General features: G+C 42.6%; 1 protein-coding gene across 1 annotated transcript in view; it reads right to left on the reverse strand.

Annotated features, from left to right (window-relative positions):
• pard6a (par-6 family cell polarity regulator alpha) overlaps positions 1–21,601 on the reverse strand; it is a 29,463-nt gene extending 7,862 nt beyond the window's left edge. The window contains exons 1-2 of the mRNA XM_030730608.1: positions 21,258–21,601; positions 15,996–16,218 (exon numbers count right to left, since the gene is read on the reverse strand). Of these exons, the coding sequence (XP_030586468.1) occupies positions 15,996–16,218; positions 21,258–21,326 (292 nt within the window). The 5' untranslated portion in view covers positions 21,327–21,601. The remainder of the gene's footprint in view (positions 1–15,995; positions 16,219–21,257) is intronic.
• Positions 21,602–22,606: the final 1,005 nt, after the last annotated feature.

The raw sequence follows: 22,606 nt of genomic DNA on the forward strand, positions 1-22,606 counted from the left end.
CTGAGACCATTTCTGATTAGGCTTCAATGAAGATGCATCTCTCAGGTCATGTGTTAGGTCTTTGCTGGATTTTTCTTCTAGATACTGTTTATCTGCTGTAGATAGTGTTTTTGTTTTGTTTTGTTTTGTTTTTTATGCCTGCTATTTGTTTTGTCCTTCCTTTAGTCCGGTTCAGTTTTTTAAGTACTGGTATGTTTTTAGCTAGCAGCTCTTTGGGAATCACCTTGTTGGGGCAAAAATACAATTTTATGTGTGTCAAACTGTGTTATCTTTGGCATTTTTTATAGAGTCAACTAAGTAAATGGGCGTAAATGATGTGTTTATATGGTAGGCTGTTAGTAACAAAGTGCCTAAAGATTTAAAATTGGTCTTTGCTAAGTTGTCTTTTATATGCAGATGGTGGTGATAGTTCTGGTCAAACAGAGGTCCATGGGAAAACAGCTTTATGGCTTCACCTCGGTAAACACTTTTCTGCTGAGTTTAAGTGCTCAGTCACTTATTTTGGATCATAATGAAAAAAAAGGCCTTTTTTCAAAATCTTGGTCATAACATGATTGAAAATGGAGGATTATCTGTGGTATGGCTAATGACTTATCACAAGTCGTTATCCAATGAGCACGCACTGTCACGTCTGGTCTTTTGGAACCAAGATAGTGACAGCAAAATTATTCATCTCGAGGCTTCAGAATCTAATTACTGTGCTGCCCACGTGTATTATAATAATAATAATGTAGAAACTTAATATTATTTCTTGTGTTAAATTTCCTTTCTGGATCCTTTAAGCTGTTTGTATGTTTGCTACGTTGTATATTCATGTATTTTATATTTGCTCAGGGATTCTATAATTGTAACAGAATCATAATGTTGAACCTTTCTGTAAAACACTGATACAGATATTTGCTTGTGCAAAGGAAACACAGGCTGTGCACACCGAACAAGCAAATCAGAAGACAGGAAGTGATTTTTGCAAGAATTTCTGAACATGGAAGCATAAAATGATTAACTCCACTGCTAATGTTTTTATACAAAAAGTAAAATCAAATTTAAATATGAATGGGTTATTGCTGGGTCCTGTCAGAGCAGGGTGCATTTTAGATGTGATACAAAAGAGCAAGTCTGACAGAGAGCTCCAAACATTTCGGGTGAGGACTCAGTGAAAAGCTGCTGTAGGAGAGCGACCCAAAGCTTTGGCCCTGCGCCTACAACTACGGGGAATCCTCCTGTGCCTGCTGGCTTTCCAGATAAATTAATTAGCAACAACAATTACAGTCACACATCCTTACTTTCAGTATCACTCGATATACTAAGCTGTCTGCCACAAATTTTATTATATCACTTTTGTATGATTCATTTTAATACTCCAAAAATGTGCTGTGGAAGGGACACTTGAAGCTGCCTAATATGGAGCAGCAACCGATTCCATAATTTTGGGGTCACAGCAGAAAAAGTTCAGCTCCGCTGGCGTTTCAGTCTTCACATGGGTACAGGATCAGCTGATCTGAGAGAACTATGAGGGGGTGTATCTGCGTTTAAATGGTAGTGTTGAACTACTCGAGACTGGTCTTGGTCTCGAGACCACTTTTTGATGGTCTCGGTCTTGTCTTGGACTCGACCGCATTTGTACTCGGTCTTCTCTCGGTCTCGGACATTGAAGACTCGGGATTTTGTTTCAAGACCAGTCAAGACCACAACTGTGGAAATATCACTAAATTGTCAGAATACTGTCCAATTAATTTGTTAACATCTTTGTTTTATTGCACGCAAATCGTTCTGATTCAAATCCAATAAAGATTGCACTCCTCTGCCTTCTCCCACTGCTCCCAGTGCCAACTGCAGAAATACACAGCTCAGTCAGAAACAACCAATCAGAGCCAGGAGGAGGGTCTTAGCACTGTCAATCATGCTTATGTACGCGGTGCATTTCTGCAGATGGTAATAGGAGCTCAGGGAGGAGGTGGAGGAGCGATTTTCTCACAGATTATCTGTCTCATACTGTTGCGACAGGGTGACAGTTTTAACAAATATGTAAAAAAATGATTTTTTTTATAAAAGTTACATACCGTAGCTTTAATCTGTATAAGAGAAACTTGTGGCTTTAGTTCTTACTGTCCATGATTGTTTGCCATTTTTTTTTCATTTTTACACATTTAGCTATGTGGTTTTGAAATATCTATTTTTACAAAGATTGTTGTTGCTTTAAAAACAACATAACTTTATGTATTGCTTATGAAAGGCAGAGAAAAGTAAGGACTATTGTGATGAACTATGAACAATTGCTTTACATTCTGTGAGAAATGATGGAAGTCACTCAGGAGTATTAAATAAAGATGGTTACATTTATTTCAGCTCTGAGTGTTTAATATCAGGGTGATTTTATGGGAATGTGGATCTTTCAGATCAATTTGAGAAGTGATTTGGATCATGTTTCCCATTTTATTGGGTCATGTAGCGTCAGGCACTGGTTTTGATCTCGACTCGGTCTCGGGTTAGCTGGTCTTGACTACAACGCTGCTTCCTTTCACACTACAGCATTCTCTGTAGGTCTGTTGGTTCTGAATGCAAACTGCTGAAGGTCCAGGCTGGCTATTTGTTGTCCTTGCTGCACTGTAAATAAGCTTCTAAAAATACTTTGTCAGAATGACTGTGAGAGCCACAGGACGGTGGATATTTAGACTATACTTGTCAGACTTGTTGGCCTTGTTGGGTGACTGGCTTGAAAAACACTCCTGTGACACAGTTAAAACCCGTCTGTCATAAGATCGTCAAAGCCAATGTTATCAGCAGCTTTGCCTCTCTCAAGCATTGTTTTCATATTAGCTGTTTTAGACTTTTCAAAAAACAGAAAGCAGACCTGACCAAGAAAACTGCAATTAGTCCATCTCTATTTTTTATAAAAAATGATGTATCCATTCATTTTTTCCCAGCTGCTCCTACACCAACATTTTGCAATTGCTGTTATTTCAACAATCAGTTACACTAACAACTTCTTTAAAAAGCATATGTTTCTCAGTTCTGGCAAAACAACCTGAATGAAAAACAGCTATGCGGGAAGCATTTGGCTTAATTAACAGCAGCATAACAGCAATAAGAAAGTGGGGCAAGGAGAAATAACTAGTAAATAACTAGCTAATTATTCTAAGACAAACTCAAGACTGTGTTGTTGTACCAGTGGAATTGTGTAATATCTTGAAATTATAAAGTCAGTTACCACGAGAAGCGTTCGGACCCTGCCTGTCCTCCTGGAAACCCCAAACCCATCAACAACAAACGACTGCCACCACCAAATAATCTGCTCATTCTTCTACACTAGATTCTACTCTGTTACCTGTCTCCAGTGCTCTCCTTACTGTGACCTACCCTTGTTAGTGGATGACTCTCTAAGGACATTGTTTCATGTAGATTCCAGCTTAAATAGTTTTAAATAGTTTTTGCTGCCTTAGCCACACCTGTATTTGGGTCCTCTTTTTTTCTTTGGCCACCGGCCATGACAGCACACTCTGGCCACAAATGGATCAATCAACCTCCTCCCCAGGGCTCCACTCCCTGCGAGTCACCTCTTTAATCTTTCCTGACCCGAGACAGAGGCAATGGAGGCTTGAGTCCCTGGCTGCCACAATCATCAGGCCCTCTTCCTCCCCGATGCGTGCAAATTTTCTCTTTGTATCTAAGAAAGATGGATCGCTCCAGAAAGCAGCTCCAGCAGGTCCATGGTTTGCAAACTTCTACAGATGATTTATACGTAACTACCGTCAAGTAGTGGTATCTCTCACTCAACTCACCTCAGTTAAAAAAATAAACCTTCCTCCTGGTCTCCTGAAGCAGGAGGAAGCACCCATTCTAAACCTCATAACTTCAGTATATCCTGGAAATTCCTCTGACTCTGGAGGGGTGTGGTATTATCTCAGAGGTCTGGGCCAGGTGGCTTTTCTAGACGCTTTACTCCCACTGAGCGGGAACTTCTGGCTGTGAAACTAACATTGGAGGAATGGCAGCATTGGTTAGAGGGGGCTGAGCAGCCTTTTGTGATTTGGAGTGACCATAAGAATTTGACCTACATGCAGAATGCCAAGAATGCCAGGCAAATTGGTCATTATTCTTCAGCTACTTTAACTTCCACATCTCTTATCATCCTGGTTCTAGGAACGTCAAGGTTGATGATGCCCTGCCCCATCAGTTCACGACCGAGAGTGACAACTCGGAGCCGAGGATAATACACCCACTTTAACCATGGGTGTAGTCACTTGGGAGCTGGAGAACATCATTCAACAGGCCCTTCAGTCAGAACCAGACCCTGGGACTGGACACCCTCAGCCCGCTGTGCTGTAATCCACTGGGGACACAATCCCAAATTCACCTGTCATCTCAGGGTGCGCAGAACTCAAGCCTTCTTAAAACAGTTCATCTGATGGCCTTCCCTTGATCAGGACATTAGAGAGTACATGTAGTGTTTGTGCCAGGAACAATAACAGCAACCAACCACCATCAGATTTTCTTCAGCCACTATCCATCACTCACAGGCCATGATCACATATAGCCCTAGATTTCATTACAGGTATAGTTTCCATCATAGACAGGTTTTCCAAGGCAGCCCACTTCATCGCTCTCACTAATTTGCCTACAGCTACTGAAACAACTAATTTACTGGGAGAACATGTCTTCTGCCTCCATGACATTTTGGTAGAAATTGTATCGGATAGAGGACGACCTTCTGCATGGCCCTAGGGGCCAAGGTCAGCCTCAGCACAGGGTTTCACTCAACAAACCAATGGACAAATGGAGAGGGTAAATCAAGTTAGAAGCTGCCCTCCACTGCATTGCTTCCGGTAACCCCTCCACTTGGAGTACCCAGTTACCTTCGATCGAGTACACTCACAACTGCCACACCTCATCTGCTAATAATCTCTCCTTTAAAGGCCTCCTGAGTTAGTCAAACATGATGCTACCCTCGGTCCAGCACCACTTGGAGAATGTGGGAGTAAACCAGGAATGGTTCTCCTCCGCACTACTGACTGTACCCTCCATCAAGCTGACTGGCGAGAGCCCCCTCTCCTCGTTATATTCACTCTAATTTCCATGTGTCTCAGATTAAACTGGCTCATTCTAGTCCTGTAAGAGGAGCAGCAACAGGACTGGAGGAGCAGTCCTGGGCCTGGCCATGACACTGGTACTCAAATGCCTTTAGGTTTTTGATGGTTAGTCAGAATAAATAATTTTATAAATAAAATGAAAAGATAAACAAGTCAAACTAGAAGGGCACTCAGCATACATACGTCCCCCACCCTAAACTTTCAATGTGCCAATACTATGCTGCCATAGATGCACTAATAATGATAAAAGATAAATTCCTGACCTGCTATAGTCTTTCATTCTGCCAGACACGCTTTCCCCCACTGCATGTGTGTTTGTGTGTGTAAGCGTGCGAGTGTGCACATTAGGTCATTAGAAAGCAGCATCACACAGAATCATTAATGTTAAAGGAAAATATAATAATACATAACAATGTTTCCTGTCAAGGCAGACTAAAGCCTGAAGACACAGACATGGCCAAGCCTCTTCTAAACACACACACACACACACACACACACACACGCGCGCGCGCGCGCGCGCTTGACATAATGAGGATAAAGGCTTTCTATTAGACCGAACCTGTCCCTGAGGTAGTGAAGTACACCCACGATCTGAACATTATAATCCTGTCCACCATTGCTTTTATGTCTCTAATCTTGCAAAAGCTATTTTTGCCCTATTATTTATCAACCTATATTTACACCCATTGTGTACAAGAACACAAAATCTGGCCTTTTAAGAAATGGTTAAACATGTGCTAAACTGTGAATTTTACCACAAACCTATTTGTGGCAGTGGGGTGTAGTTTCAGGGCTCAGGCGCAGGAGGGAGAGGCGAAGCAGTGTGTTTGGGGGAGCAGTTCCTGAGGAGCAGGGTGACACACCTGTCAGGCATGACTAATTATCCTCTCCTCTAATATCAGGTTTGAGGCTGGAGACAAGAGTTACAAGACACTCAGCTGTGAGCTTGAGAGACAGTGCTTCACAGCTGGGCCAAAGAGCATAAGGGTGTAAATAAAGAGGCGTGAAAAATAAAAATTGTGTGTGTGAAACTCAGCATTCTTGCGTGTCCTTACTGGGGAAGACTCACGGTGGCAGGGAGAACTGCTACACTGGCACATAACATACCCTAACAGAGAATGTTGAATGGCTGAAGTGGCTGCGATGCACGCTGAGTAGGTGGTGGTGAATCAGCACCTGCAGTCGCTGCAGGCTTATGTGGATAGGCAGACCCAGGTTCTGCAGAGCCTGCTGTCCCGGGATGGAGCGGTGGCATCTCTGGCCCTACCACTTCCACTCTCCAAGGTTGTTCTATGTAAAGGCAGCGGCAGAGGTCTGCAAGTGGCTGTGGAGGAGTGGGTGGTGCATCTTCTCCCTCTGGCGATAGGAGTGCACCAGACTGCGGGACTCAATCTGCCAGCTTCTGTTCAGGGGAGTTACGCCACGGGCCGGAAACTCATCCTAATTAGGAGCCACCGGTTCCAGAGCACCAGTCACTGTCACCAGTCACAGAGAGCACCAGTCAGGTGACGAGTCGTCCGCTTATGCCCAGGAACTAAAGGGCGCTACCACAAAGTGGCTGCAGACAGGGGAGATGAAGGGGTAATAATGTCCGGTGGAAGTCGTGGTGGCGGTTCATGGAGAGGCTCCCACCTTAGATGTCAGAGTGGGCAAGATGTCAAAGGCTGGCAAGCCTAGCAGCAGTGGTTACACTGGTGGAGGACCACCATACTGTTACCCGGAGCTGGTACCCGCCCCACAGAAGAAACACCTGCCTGCCTCATGTCCTTGCCTCCCCAATGCCCCATCTTTAGCCCCAGCCACTAGGGCTGCGCGATTATGGAAAAAATCATAATAACGATTATTTTGGTCAATATCAAAATCATGATTATTTAACACAAATACTCAGTGACTTTTAAACACACTGCATTTATAGCACTTAAAGAACAGTGAACACCTTGAAATCTAGCACACTTCTACAATCTCTTGAAAATTAATAAATACTAAATTGAAACTAAAATGCAGAATATATAAATGCAACATAAATAAATACATTATAAAACAAACATATAAATAAATAGAAAGCTAATACCATCATCATGCCCAATAATACTAAGAAGAAACAGGAACAAGTTATAAGACCAAATAAATTTGCTCACATTTTAGTTCATCCTGATCCTGTACATGTGTTCAAAATTTACATTCAATTAATTCCAGTCAGTAGCTCAATCCATTATAGCCCGGAGCAAACAGAAAACATGTTCAGCTTCAGACTAAATCAGAATTATTCAGGCCGACACAAATACTGGTTATACTGGTTATACTGGCAGCTGGTTGAACTTCAGCTGGTTGAACAGATTGCTCGTGTTGCTGGACGGTGCAGGTACCACCGTGTGTTCATGCATGTGTTAATTACCTCACCACTCTCACTTATAAATCAAATAATCCTGGCATTCTGGTTGTCTGTTCTTCACCTGTCTCCACTGTCTTTGTTACCTACTGTGTGTGGCGTGTCACCCCTTTTGGTATAGCTGACTCAATGCAGCAATTAAGCCAGTGCACTTAAGGCCAGAGAGGAGCACTCCAAGACCAGAGAGCCCTTGTGATGCAGCTTGTGAGCACTGTGTGTTGTGGTTGTTTACGCCTGCTCTGTGGAGAGGAGGGTGCTTAGGTGATTGAGGTGACTTACTCTGTTGGCTCGGTGACTAACTTCTGGTTTTGCTTGATTTTGTATGCCTTTTGAAGGTGATAGCGGCCTGTCCATCTCTTTTAGCTGAACTATTAATAAAAACTTTTTACTTTAACAGTTTTGCCTCCATGTCTCCTTTATGTCACTTTTTGTTACCGTCCCACATCCCCTGGACTTTTTAGCATAAACACTCTATGACTTTATAATGAAGTCATATAATACAAAACAGCCAAAATCCCAGTAGACCCCTTATCTCTAACATATATGTGGGTGATGTTGACAGACAACGTCCAAGTTATAAGATCAGACATGAACCTCCCCCTCTCCACTGTCTGAAGCTTTAAATATTTGATGCTTGCTGATTACCGTCAGAAGCTTTGGAGCTCAAAAATGGTATTTAGGACAGCCGTAAAGAGTATACCTACCACAAATCTGTGTCTGACTGCCCCATTTTTCTGTCCCTAATGTACCATGTTTCTGTTATCTGCAGCTGTCATGAGCTTGTGTATGTGTGTTTCTAGTGTGACCTCACTCAGTAGTGCCCCACCATCTGGAGCCCAAGGGGCTGCCATATGGTGGTCTGCAGTGCAGGACAATAATGAGCCTGTGCATGGGGCAGACAGACAAGGCACACAATGAAACAAAGAGCAAAATTCATTCTGTAAGGGCCTGGTTACTGTTGATGCTGTTTTACAGTTCAAACAAGTATTGCACAGTATAATTTCTCTGTCCCACTGCCATAATATTATCAGTTATCATATTGGTATGAGCCGCATCATATAGATAATTATCATTATTTGTTACAAAAATATTTGCCTGGAAACCTAATACTGGAGCATCTGTCTTAGTGATGTCACTGTTATTTTGTTTAGATTGTATTTTTCAAAGCTGTTTTTTAAACTATCAACCATGATTGGTTGATTGGATCTCCACCCATAACTAAGCGTCAATCAGTAGGCCGGGGAGCTCATAGCAGAAACACGTTATAAGGCTTTCCTGTAATCCTTTACAGGCACAAACATGTCAGCTCCTGATTATTTGTTTCCATCTGTTGGTGTTATTTTTGTGGCACCCTCTGGCACAAAGTTACCCCTCCAAGCATATATATTTACTCACGTGTCACCCAAAACTCTGCTATCAGCCAGTTTCTCTATCTTATAAAAACACACTCAGGCTATACTCACACTAGGCACGGTCGCCTAGAACCATACCTGATTGTCTTCACTTCCTCACTGCCCCACACTCAACCCTGCAGGTATGCTTCAGTTTGTCTCTTTCTCTCCTAATATTATATTTAATGTGTTAAACTATATAACAGAAGAAGATTGCTGCAAAAGTTGGAAAAGATGAGACGTTCAACAAAAAACTTTCAGGGAAACACAAAAATTTTAAAACAAACTAAAACCAACTTTTTCTTTCTAACACAGGTTGAGATTTTTTCCATTATTGCACTCCTTCTGCCACATTTCTACCCTCTGGATGGATCTAATTCAGATATTAGACACAGCCTGTTTCCTACATGTGCACGTCAACAACTCTCCACACCCCCACTCCTCCTCACACACACACACACACACACACACACACACACACACACACACACACACACACACACACACACACACACACACACACACACACACACACACACACACAGAGTGGTAGCACTGCATGGAACTGATATGACTGATGAAGTCATATCAACTGAGTGAGATTATCTTAGTCCAGAGAGTAAGATTATCTCACTCATGGCTAATGGCTTAAAACACCAGATGGGTTTCTATCCCTGTCTCCCTCTGTCCCTCACACACAAATGCATACACACATACACACAAATGCATACACACAAATGCACACATGTGCTAACACACAAGTGCAAGCTATAGTAAAGGTCAAAATGAGTGAAAGTGGAACGAGAGAAGTGTGTAGGAAAGAAGGCATATCTGATGTTTACTGTGCAAAATGAGCTCTGTTGCATTCATAAAGGTTTCAGTGATGTTTTAAATCAATTAGAAGTCTTAATTTTCAGGAACACCTTCAAGTACTAATACAAAGCAACAGCCTTACTACAGTGTTGCAAAGATCACTAATACAAATGTAAGATTCTTACTAAACTTATTTTAGAAAAAAACAACAACTATCATCAGCACTTAATCCAGTTGTTGCTGAAACTCGAACCTTCAGCTATGCAAGTTTCTCCATTCACGTGGATGCAGAGAATAAACAGGATTACACTTCAGGGATGAAAGATAAGTGAGGGGGGGAATAGATTTTTAGTTGGCTTACTCATGTCCTAATCCTCACCAGTGACGTCACCGCTCCTAATACACTGCGTGTGTTTAAGGTTTTACTTTACTTTACAGAACTTTCACCATTTCTGGACTGCAGCACTTAAATGAGTGAACACAGAATGAATATAAGCCTCCTAAATATGATGTCAACACAAATATGCATATTTTAATTTCCTCTTGCTCTCTTCCTTTCCTTTTGTCGCCCAGACCATAGAGATAATTTGATTTGCTGGCAGCTGTCTGGGACTCTGAACACTAGCAGCCTGATAAGCAGAGCATTAATGCCATCACATCATGAGTTACGACAGCATGAAAAGATGCACTGGGAGACAACAATGGTACAGTGTATTAGAAAACAATCAATCACATAAGTGATACTGATGGTTGGATGGATGGAAGGACAAACATCACCCATGACAACAGGTATCAATAATGATTCTGCTCGACACAAAGTCTTTATTAAGTCTTTGTTTGCAGTAGATCCCAGTGGTAAACAATTAAGCGTGCTAAAATTACAATCCAGCAGTAAAATTACATAATTTAATTTTTGTCTTTCTTGAATGATTCCATATTGATCACTGCAGGTATTGGCCTTGTGCACAAAGTATGTGCAACCAGAGGTGTGTACTACATCACCTGATTAATTGGGTAATGAGGTATGCTGAGCTTAAAGTCACAGTGTTCAGTGTCACAGAGGTGGTTCTCTTTTTTACCTTGGTTAGATTACTGTGTGCTGTGTTCAGAGCTTCAGTTTAAAACTGGCTGGAAGTGCCACATTTACACTAGTCGATGAAGAAAACTTTTGTTTACTAGCTGACACCTCGGAGTAACCAGCACAGCCCCATTCACTGATCTCAGTAAATGCCCGGGCACATAATTGGTTAATAAGCCATTAATGTACTTTGGAACACTCAGTAAGATTTTAAAATCAATAAATTTTTACAGGAAGCCAGTTTAAATGTGCCTTTACTGGAACACTATGTTCATATTTCTTGGTGCCAATAAAAATCAGCTGGAGTCAGTGAAGTGAGGTCTGACAATGCTAGCATAAATAGCACTGCAGTAGTGAAGGCAGGAAAAAAATAAAAGCATGCATGACCTGCGTACATTGGTAGCAGACAATAATGATCAAATTCTGGATTTTTATAAGCTGACAGAAGCATGAGGACAACATCATTTTGTTTTAACTTTTTACTGAGCTCAGTGTCAAAAATCAGTCCCAGGCTACGAGCAGCCTGAGATGAGCAGGTGATGGTTTGAAACTGTGAGACTGAAGCAGGGTTGGCGCTGAAAGTAGCTACATTATGTAAATCGGGTGCAATTTGTGAACAAATAGATTCAATTTTGCAAATACGGTGGGCTGCAGATTAGGCCAGTCAGATGTGCACTTGGAGGACCACTGAGAGCAGAATTTATGACACTGAATAGTAACCCAGCTATTCCTGCACTGTAAACCCGGATAAGTTGAATCTACTTAAAAAAACCAAGGTAACTCCTTGCCTTAAATTTTTAAATTAATGAAACAGTTCATTTAACTCAGCCTGTTAAGTAAGCACTACTCCATTTCCAGTTGAACTAAATTGTATGTTCTAATTGACCAAACTTATCTTTTATAGTTCATGAAAAAATAAAATGTCTTTTGATCAATCAATTCCCCCTATCCTTTTCATGGTTGTGTGGGGGTGGTGGGGGCTGGAGCCTATCCCAGCTGACAAGGCAGTAAGATGCAGGGTACACCCCATACAGGTCACCAGCCTGTTGCAGGGCTGACACAGACAACCACTCACACCTGTGTGTAATTTAGAGAGACCAATTAACCTAACCCCAGTAACTGCATGTCTTCAGATTGTGGGAGGAAACCCATACAGACACAGAGAGAACATACAAACTCCACACAGCAAGAGTCCTGGGCTAAGGTGGAATTGAACCCAGACTCTCAGATAGCTACTCTAGCTGTGAGGCAGCAGTGCTAACCACCAGGCCACCATGCTGCCCAGTAACACAAATATTTTTTTTTAAATTTGGTAAATAAACAAACATGATAAAACTCAGCCCTGCTGAATGCTGGTACATTAACATTTACAAATAACATTTGTCCATGGAACAATAAAAAAACTACACGAGAGAGCGTTGTGAACAAAAACACCAAATGTCTACTATTCCAAACAGCGAGAGGCCTGGGCCAAGCCGGAATTGAACCCAGACCTTTTAAATGGCATTCTACCTGTGAGGTAGCACTGCTAACCATCATGCCACCATGCAGCTGGGCATTAATCCAGTCTGTTAAAACTGGTATAAACTAGGTTTTTAGCAGGTGCAAAACTTGATGACATTAAGTTGTTTGAACTCAAACACATGATTACAATAAGATAGACCATCAAAGAGTACAGTCTACTCAGCATTAACAAGTAATGTTCACATTCTAGGTAATTTTAAGTAATATGAACTCAATATTTTTAAGTGGAATCAAAATCTGGGTTTACAGTGTGGATATGATGTCCAAGAAGTAGACTGATCTTGTACCTTTAACTGTTTTATGGTAATTTCTCATAGAACACTTCCTGAAATTATTTGCAGAGTCAGCAGTAAAGATGCAAGACAATATGATGGGGCGAGGTTTTAAAACAGGATGTAAGAAATTCAACATTTGGTAGGACCACCTTTATTCTTCAACACACCCTGAAGTCCCTTGGGTAGTGTTCTTCTTAATTCTTTAAGCAGTCTTCAGGAATAGTTTTCCAGGCTTCTTGAAGGACATTCAATGTTCTTCTTTGGATCTTGGCTGCCTTTTGTTCCTTTTTCTGTCAAGATGATTCCAAACTGCTGTGTTGAGGTCCTGTCTCTGTGGATGCCAATCCATGACTGTGTGTTTTTCTGTCCAGGTATGATTTTACTGACAGTGTTTTTGAGATAACTGTCATGATGAAAAATGAAGCTGTTGCCAATAAGATGCTTTCCAGATGGTATTCCATGGTGGTTCAAAATCTAATGGTATTTTTCTGCACTCAGTTCCATCAATTTTGACAGGATCTCCAACACCACTGACTGAAATGCAGCTCTAAACCATCACAGACCCTCCATTGTGTTTTACAGATGGCTGTAGACACTCACTGTTGTATCTCTCTCCTGACCTCCTCTGTACATCCTGACAATGATTTGAGCCAAAAATTTCAAATTTGGATTCATCGCTCCATCAGACCTGTTGCCACTTTTCGGTCCAGTTCCTTCATTAAGAACGGCTTCCTAACAGCCACCCTTCCCCTTGAGACCATTTCTGATGAGGCTTCAGTGAACAGTAGATGAATCAACTGAAGGGACAGATGCATCTTGCAGGTCCTGTGTCAGGTTTTTGTTATATTTGTTTCTCAATTTTTGGGGGGACACACCATGCCAAGATATGCAAAGATTTCAGCTAACAGCTTTTTGGGAATCACCTTGTTGGTCCAAAAACACAATTTTATGTCTGCCAAACTGAGTTATTTTTGACATTTTTAAGATTCAACTAAAGAAATGGGGACAAATAATGTGTTTTTGTGACAGGCTGCTAACAAACTGTAAAAGATACAGTTTAAAATTGGCTCTTTGCTAAGCTGAAAAATCTCTGCTGAAATTGCTGTTTTGGGAGTCTATAAATTAAAATGCACAGCAGGGAACATACTCTCGATCCACAAAGCTAAGGACTTCAAATGCAATAAAAATAGTATGGCGCGGTTATGGTTTGTGGTTCAGCTGTAGGAGAGACATGGGGCAGGTTGGCCACAGCACAAGCAGGGACAGCAACACCCTGCAGCAACTAATTACACTCTCTCTGTCTTATAGTAGCAGCGGGGCTGGGGGAGTTGATGGGGGTTTGGCAGTGGACACAGCAGGACGCTGGGCTGCCTGAAAGTGTGTTGCTGTTGCCCTATAGTTTGCACAAATTGGTGTGTGAGTGGCCAACAGAGGAGTGGACTGTGCGCTTGTTTCTCCTGCTGACAGGGGAGGCCCAGACGGTGGTGCTCAGCCTGCCAGCAGCAGCTCGGGGGAGCGCTGAAGCAGGCGGTCCTGGACCAGATATGCTGCTCCCCTTGAGGACCATCGATGCTGATTCTGGAGCACTGCCAACTGCTTATAACCTACACTCAGTAGCTAAGGGGTGCAGCAGTGCAGTGGCTGGACACAAAGCAGCTCATCCAGCCCACAAGGGCAGGAGTAACAGCCTAGTCACTTCCAAAATGAGTGCCCACTCATGGAGGTTGGCCAGACGAAACATAGAGCATTCCAGTTGCAGTTCCAGATGCAAGGGGGGTATAATATTTTTTGGACTCGCCTGTTCTTAATGCAGCCGTTCACACCGACCGCGTCATTTCACAGGACGAATTTGCAGCATTTATTTTTTCGGATCAAGTTCGATTTTTCTGACTTTCGCAAGCAAACAAACAGGACTGACCAATCAGAGTGCTGCATTTAGCAGCATGTGAGGTGATAGCCCAAAACGCGCACCGATGTACTGAATATATAGTGATGTGGGAACAATAAAATCATAATATTTTACCTCACACTCACAGCTACACGCTGCTCCGGGTCAGTCGGCTCTCTGATATTATCCTCTGCCTCCTCACATGTGATCCCAACTCTGCCATCAAGAGCTCAAACTGTCCCACTGACATCCTGAAATATGCGTGAAAGCATCCGTGATGCAGCTTCAACTCTGGGATCAAACCATGAAACTGTCCCTGCTGCTGCTTTCTTATGAGTTGAATGAACCCATAAACTCTTTTTCTTCCTTCTCTTCTTTAGAAACATCAGGCCTCATTACAACATCGCTTGATGTCGACTGCATTTTTTTTTCACCGTGCGTCATATAGGGAGGATTTAGTCGCAAAAACGCAGCGCGTCCGGTGTGTATGTAGGTTACACGACAGGTTCGCATCCGAAAGACTCGGAATTTCGTGTCATCCGTGTAAAAGGGCCTTAACTGTCTGTCTCCTGGAATCTCCTCCATGCTCTTGAGCCTGTGCTGGGAAACACAGCAAACCTTCAATAGCATCTATTGATTCGTCATCTCGGAGGAGTTGGACTACCTGTGCAACCTCTGTAGGGTCCAGGTATCACCTCATGCTACCAGTGGTGACACTGACCCTAGCCAAATGCAGAACTAGTGAAAAAACAATTGTAAGCAATAAGGAGGGAAAAATGCGAGTGTCCTGTAAAACATTCCTGTTTTGAGGTTTGTCTCATTGTTGCTCCTCTGGTGCACCTGTTGTTAATTTCATTAACAGAGCCCATATATTTAACTGACTTGCTGCTGTACTCTGATTTAAAAAGTGTTCTTTTAATTATTTTGAGCAGTATATTTAGATGCAAACTATAATGTGATATTTAGAATCCCCATATTTAGCATTCCTTATATGCATGTTGTCAATACAAACAATGGCAGTAAAAAACAGCATTATTATCATCATTTGACCTTCAGATCAATTCAGATGTGACAGAATATTTCAAATCTCTATATGGTACTTTCAATATATTGACAAAACACACAACACTTGTTATAAGGCTTTTTCTGAATTTTCAACCAATAAATCATTAATTGATCTTGAAGACCTTGGTGGGTGTAAACTAAATTTAAATGGATCGTTAACATGACCGCACTCTACACCCCTACAAAGTTTTATCAGAATATTCGAGCTATCATTACAGACAGAATAACATGTACGCATGAATGTATGAACGCATGAATGCAAACACTACCAAAAACATAACCTGATTGATGCCATTCTCTTGGAGGGAAGAAAAGTTAAAAAAAAAAAAAGACATCAAATATACTTTGGAAGCTAATAAAATACCTGTAGAATCTATGTGTAGAAGAACTTTCATTTAAATTGCTTTCCAAGATACTATTTCCAAGGTTAAGGAGGTATTGGTCCTATGAAAATAAACATTAATTCCTGGATTTTTTTCTCTTACCTTTCTTGGTTATAATAATGCGGAGCAGTGGATGGGCTGATGAAATGGCTTTGTGGAAATTTTCATCATTGTTGATTGGAAGGAGGTCTCCGTGGACATCTGCATATCCGAGCAGCACATCAACACCAGGGATGTGATGGATGGTTTGGAGGAGGCGGTAGAACTCCTGGAAGCCGCCTGGACCATTTCTCTTCAGAGCAAAGCGGCGGTACTCTGCTTCAAACTGTGAAAGGCAACAACCACACATAAAATGGTTTTTCAGAGAGAGGATCAACCTGTAATTTTATATAGTGGCAGCTCAGATCAGTAGGTGACCTGCTCTACCTCCTGAGCTACAACCACCCCAATGATACTAATAATACTAATTAAGTGTACCTATAGTTACTATAGCCACTAACCAGGAATAGGTAGCCAAACCTGGTATGCCCACTGAACAAACACTAGAACTTAACTCTTTAAGACCAATCTTTAAGAATTAGATAGTGGCAGTGGTGCAGTGGGTAGGCGCTCGCCTCGTAGCCAGAAGGTTGCAGGTTCGAGCTCCTATCCCTGTGCTGTGTTGTGTCCTTGGGCAAGACACTTAAACCACATTGCCTAACGGTAGTGCCGGTCTCTGGCTGCATGACCACAGGTGCTCGTCTCTGGATGAGTGATCTGGAACCATCATTTCGTTGTGTGCACAATGACAATGATTTGAATCTAACATCTGATGTTAGCTGATACAATGTTTGTTACCACAAGTACAACAAGTCTATGACATGCAATGGCAAGCATACTGTTGAGACATTTAGCTAAAGTGTATCACATACAGGAGAAGAAATTCAGTTTTGGACTGCTTCTTCTCTTGGCTGCACCCTTTATCTGTCGACACAGTGGATCATCTGCATCCATCTCACCCTGTCTCTAGCATCCTGTTCTATTACACCTACCCTCCGTATGTCCACCCTCACTCCATGAACCTTCTCTGTGGTCTTCTGGCAGCTCTATTATTAACATCCTGTCTCCAGTACATTCACTATCCCTCTTCTGCACAAGTCCAAACCATCTCAGCCTTGCATCTCTAACTTTGTCTCCAAAACACTCAACCTCAGCTGTCCCTCTGATGTATTTGTTTCTAATCTTGTCCATTCTGATTACTCCCAGTGAAAATTGTAACACCTCCAGCTCTGCTTCCTGTTTTTATTGTTTTTTTTTTTTTTGCTAGTGCCACCATCTCCAAACCATAAATAATAACAGATCTCTACCATCTTGTAAACCTTCCCTTTCACTCTTGATGCTTTCCTTCTAAGGAACCCTGACCCTCCTCTCCATCTGCCAATACCACTACCTCCTTGCAGCTTCACTGTTATACCCACCTACTTCTCATTCAAGCACATGCATTCTGTCTTGTTTCTGCTGACTTTCAGTCCTCTTCTCTCCAGAGCATACCTCCACCTCTCAAGGCTCTCTTCCACCTGCTCCATACTCTCACTACAGATCACAATGTCATCTGCAAACATCATACCTACCTGCCTGACCTCATCTGTCAGTCTGTCCATCACCACCACAAACAAGAAGGGGCTCAGAGCAGATCCAAGACATAATCCCACCCCCACCTTGAATCTATCTGTCACTCCTACTGCACGACTCACCACTGTCTCTCTGGCTTCATACATGTCCTGCACCACCCTCACATACTTCTGTGCTACTCCTGATTCTTCATACAGTTCCTCTCTTGGCACTCTGTCATATACTTTCTCCATCTCCACAAAGACACAGTGCAATTCCTTCTTACCTTCTCTTTACTTCTCCATCAACACTCTTAAAGCAAACACTGCATCTGTAGTGCTCTTTCTCGGCACAAAGCCATACCACTGCTCACTGCTCGTCACCACTTTTCTTAACCAATCTTCCAAAACTCTTTCCCATATTTTCATGGTATGGCTAATCAACTTTATCCCTCAGTAGTTACTACAGTACTGCACATCAGCCTTCTTCTTGAGAGCTGGTACCAGCACACTTCTTGTCCATTCCTCAGGCATCCTCTCACTCTCCAAGACTGTGTTGAACAATCTGGCCCGAAGGTCTACTGCCCCCTCTCCTAGACACTTTCATATCACCACAGGTTTATCATCTGGACCGACCACCTTTCCACTCTTCATAGGTGCCTTCACTTCCTCCTTACTAATCCTCTGCACTTTCTGATTGACTAACTGTCCTCTGTACCTTTCTATCTCTAACCCAAACCACCCTAACCTGCTGCACATCCTTTCCAGCTAGATCTCTCTGCCTAGCCAATTGATACAAGTCATTTTCTGCTTCCTTAGTGTCCAGTCTCACATACAACTCACTATAAGGTTTTTATCTTCTTTCCTCTGTCCAGAGAATATTGAAAATATCTTCTTGGCGGTTTCCCTCACAACTTCCTCTGTACTTTCTCAGTCATCTGGTAACTTTTCCCTAACACCTACTCACAATATTCATTCTTCTACAGCTTCCACGATTTAATCATTGTCTGAAGTAATCCTACAGACTACCATCCACTGCTGCTTGGTTACATTGTCCCCTGACACCTCTTTGGAGTCTCCTATTTCTTTCAGATTGCACCTTAACCCTCTAACACCGTACAATTACCGCTGAACCACCCGTTACCCACCCTTACTTGCTGTGAACAGCTGGTCAATTGGAAAATTTCAAACAGTTTCTGAAAGCTGAGAAATTGTGCTTTGCATCCAACATAGGGTTATTATGGTAATTTTTGCCAGAAGTCCACGAATGGCGGCATTTTTGAAGTACGTTCTGTCGTCGGCGACAGGTTCAGTACACCATATCTACCCAACAGATCCTCATAACCTCTGCTCCCTTTATCTCCATGTCCATTGATGTCTGCTCCAATCACCTGGTCTCCTGCACATGCAATACATATACCTTCCTTCCCTCTGCACTCCTGCATTTCCTTCTCTCTCACTGCCCCAGAACACAACTTCCCGCTCTGCTCTTCCTTCGTCTTTGGCCAACAGCACTGGAGGCAGACATTGTAAACCCGGGCCCTGGCCAATCTGGTAGTGAAATTGCATTCTTGATGATCCACATGTTTGATTTGGCAATGATTTTACACCAGATACAACCTGCCTCATTTATATGGGCTTAGGACCAGCACTAGCCGTATACTGGCTTGTGGCCCATGGGTCGGTATGGCCTGCTTAGCTCATAATTCATCTGTCATTGCCCCAGACATGTAATGCATGCTGGCAGAGTCCACACAAGGAGTTAACTAAATTATACAAATATCAATTAAAGGTAATCATTAGCAATCATGTTGCTTAGTGTGGGGAACTTGTGTTCCAGACTGCTTCATTCACATCGTGATCAAGTTGGAATCAAGACTGAAGCCATGCATTTTTTAATATCTGTGTCAAGGACAAATGTTAATTACAAACACAACCTGACACGTACAGGTTTCCCTATGTGAATAAACAATTAAACAGTAATTACAGATTGAGCCTGTTGCAGCATAACTAAGGGAGGGTTCAGGGTCACCTGATCCAGCACTAACTATAAGCTTGATCAAAAAGGAACGTTTTAAGCCTAATCTTAAAAATAGAGAGGGTGTCTGTCTCCTGAATCCAAACTGGGAGCTGGTTCCACAGAAGAGGGGCCTGAAAGCTGAAGGCTCTGCCTCCCATTCTACTCTTAAGTATCCGAGGAACCACAAGTAAGCCAGCAGGCTGAGAGCAAAGTGCTCTGTTGGGGAGATACAGTACTAAAAGGCCTTTGAGATAAGATGGGGCCTGATTATTCAAGACCTTGTAGGTGAGGAGAAGGATTTTAAATTCTATTCTAGATTTAACAGGGAGCCAATGAAGAGACGCCAATATGGGAGAAATCTGCTCTCTTTCTAGTCCCTGTCAGTACTCTAGCTGCAGCATTTTGGATCAGCTGAAGGCTTTTCAGGGAGCTTTTAGGACAGCCTGACTCAACACGGTCCTCATTTATAAAGATCTCTACAAACCCGAACATTACCACTAACAGGTGGATTTTCCGGTTTCAGTGCAGCTAGCCAACAACTACTGTTACAGACACAGAGTGAGAGTGGACATTATATCCTTGATTTTTACATAAACTCATTGCTGCAGCCAGGAGGGCAGTACAAATATATATAAAATAAAAAATAAATATAAAAGTCTATTAGCAGCAACCAGCCAACAGTGTTTCCAACTCCTCAGTAAGGAAAGTAGCTATTGGCTGTCCTAAAAGGTGCCATTAGTCACTATGCTGATGGGAAACCCAGAAGCCTGTGTGCCTTGTTTCCAAAGGTCTCCAATCCAATAACACCGGGAAAAGTTGCAGGATTTGTCTCTAGCTGCTTTTTGAAAAAAAGTGGTGGCTGCAGGGGTCCGGAAACGCTAAATATAGTGAAAAAGTCGCGAAGTTGGCAGCGCTGCCAGCCCACCAACCCAGTGACGTCACGGTGTGTACTGGCACAAGATGGCGCTACACATAAAATCTTTAACTTTAAACACTTATTTCTTAAATCCAGCTTCACATACAGAGTTAAATCTATGATGGTTTTTTAGAGCAGGGCTCCATGCTGTAAATGAGCCTTTATACATGCAGGGATTCAGGTCCACTTAAGCTATCTTACAGTCTGTTCAAATATTAGTAATAAATGCATACAGAGCACATTTATGTTTAGGGGCACAGCTTCAACTGGAAAAAACATTCTTGTTTTTAACTGCATGAATGCACTTTTTACAAAATAATTATCCTGTAATATAAGTTGTTAGATATACTTATTCTCTCAACTACTGAAAAACTAGATAAAATATAACCCCCCAACGAAGAGCCATTCCTGCTGCAGCCACAGCTGCACTGTCACAGACCTCCACAATAACACACACTGATGGGACAAGTGTCCTAACAGTCTGAAAATGATGCGACACACAAAGACAGAGTTAAACACGGGACTGAAATGATGGAGGCTGAACAGCAGTGAGTGCGCTGACGGGGTGGTGGGGGCGGGGAGGGGGTGCCAGTGAATAAATGCGGAATTAACCGAGCTGCGGACGCCAGGCTCGGCTCTGTCGGCTTTATTATAGGCAGCAGCGGGGCCGCCATGCCGCCTGTCAGCTTAACCATTTCCTATAAATCTGTTCCCTGAATTTGCAGCGGTAAAATGTGCGACTCGGGAAGGGATACATCACGATTATTATCGACAGCATAATGCCGACCATGCATCCTGTTATGACGGCTGACATTGTCGATCAGCAGCCCATCACTTACTTTGCTTTTGACCTCCACCAAGCTGTCCGTGAGTTTTAACGGGGTCCGGTGCTGCTGCTGTCTTGACATGGTGCTCCGCAGTTGGCCGCTCGTCTGAGGCACTGCGGATGAAAACACCGGCTGGAGGTGTGACAGCCTCGTCTGTTCTCGGCCCGTGAAAAAAGTCAAGCATAAAGCTGATGAGGAGACCCGCAGCGGTGCTTTCAACCTGTGAGGTAATTTTCTGCGTTACTGCGACACTCCAGCTGCTGGGTTTGTGTCCGGTCTGTCCTGTGGCAGCGCGCGGTGTTATCATCCGCTTCCGACAAACACAAAAAGACACACAGCACCTCCTCACAGGTGGAGTCCAGTAAATCCAGCCTGAGATCTGAGGTATGAGCGAAACCCGCCCTCCTCCTCACCCCTCCTCCTGATGAGTGCGGAGCATTGTACACAGGAGGCGGGACATGATGCTGGAAGAAAAACACACAACACGACTAGTCTGTTTCTGAGTGTGTTTGTGTGTGCACACTGGACGCGTTAATATTCCAGCACTCTGCTATTGCTGGGGCGCAAAGGAAAACATGACAACTAAATAAATGTGCGTAAAATACTCTAGTGCAGTGATTTCCAAAGTGTGGGCCGCGGAGCCCCTGGTGGGCCGCGAAGGTACTGCAGGTGGACCGCAGTAATAATAGAAAATCAGTTTGTATAGTTACATATTTACATACATTCATTTATGTATATAAAAGGTGAATTAAAACTGGTAATAGGAGATGTTTAGTTTGTGATATTACTCATTACTCTGACCTAAATGTACTGCTCTTGTATTGAATTTGTGTCAGTGGAAAGCAGGTACTGGCATTAGCTCTTTAGCACTAGGTAGCATTAGCAATTTATAGCCAACAGCCTGTGTTGTTTGTTTTTCTGAATAAAAATTTCAAGGAAATACATCACTTTCTATTTATTTTGATTAGAGTGAAGATTTAAGATTGGGTGGGCTTTGTGGGATTTTCGAATTTTAAGTGGGCCGCAGCACTCTTGACTTTGGGAATGGCTGTCCTATTGTAATTTCAGTTCAGTTTTATTTATATGGTACCAACAGCAAATATAGAAATATTACATTTCACAGCAAGCAGAGCACTCTTTACCACAATGTGGAAAAGCCAAGAGAGAAGCAAAGAGGATGACAGCAAGCAACAGTCATGCTGCAGGTGAAGTGACACTTCATCATGGTTCCTGTTTAAAGTTGATGTGTTAGAAGCAGGATAAATGGACAAGTTTAAGGATTTGAGCAAGTTTGACGAGGACCAAATTGTGATGGCTATACGACATATAGCATCTCCAAAACTGCAGGTCATGTGGGGTGT

This window comes from Archocentrus centrarchus, chromosome 6 (assembly GCF_007364275.1).
Source record: "Archocentrus centrarchus isolate MPI-CPG fArcCen1 chromosome 6, fArcCen1, whole genome shotgun sequence".
NCBI classification, from domain to species: domain Eukaryota; kingdom Metazoa; phylum Chordata; class Actinopteri; order Cichliformes; family Cichlidae; genus Archocentrus; species Archocentrus centrarchus.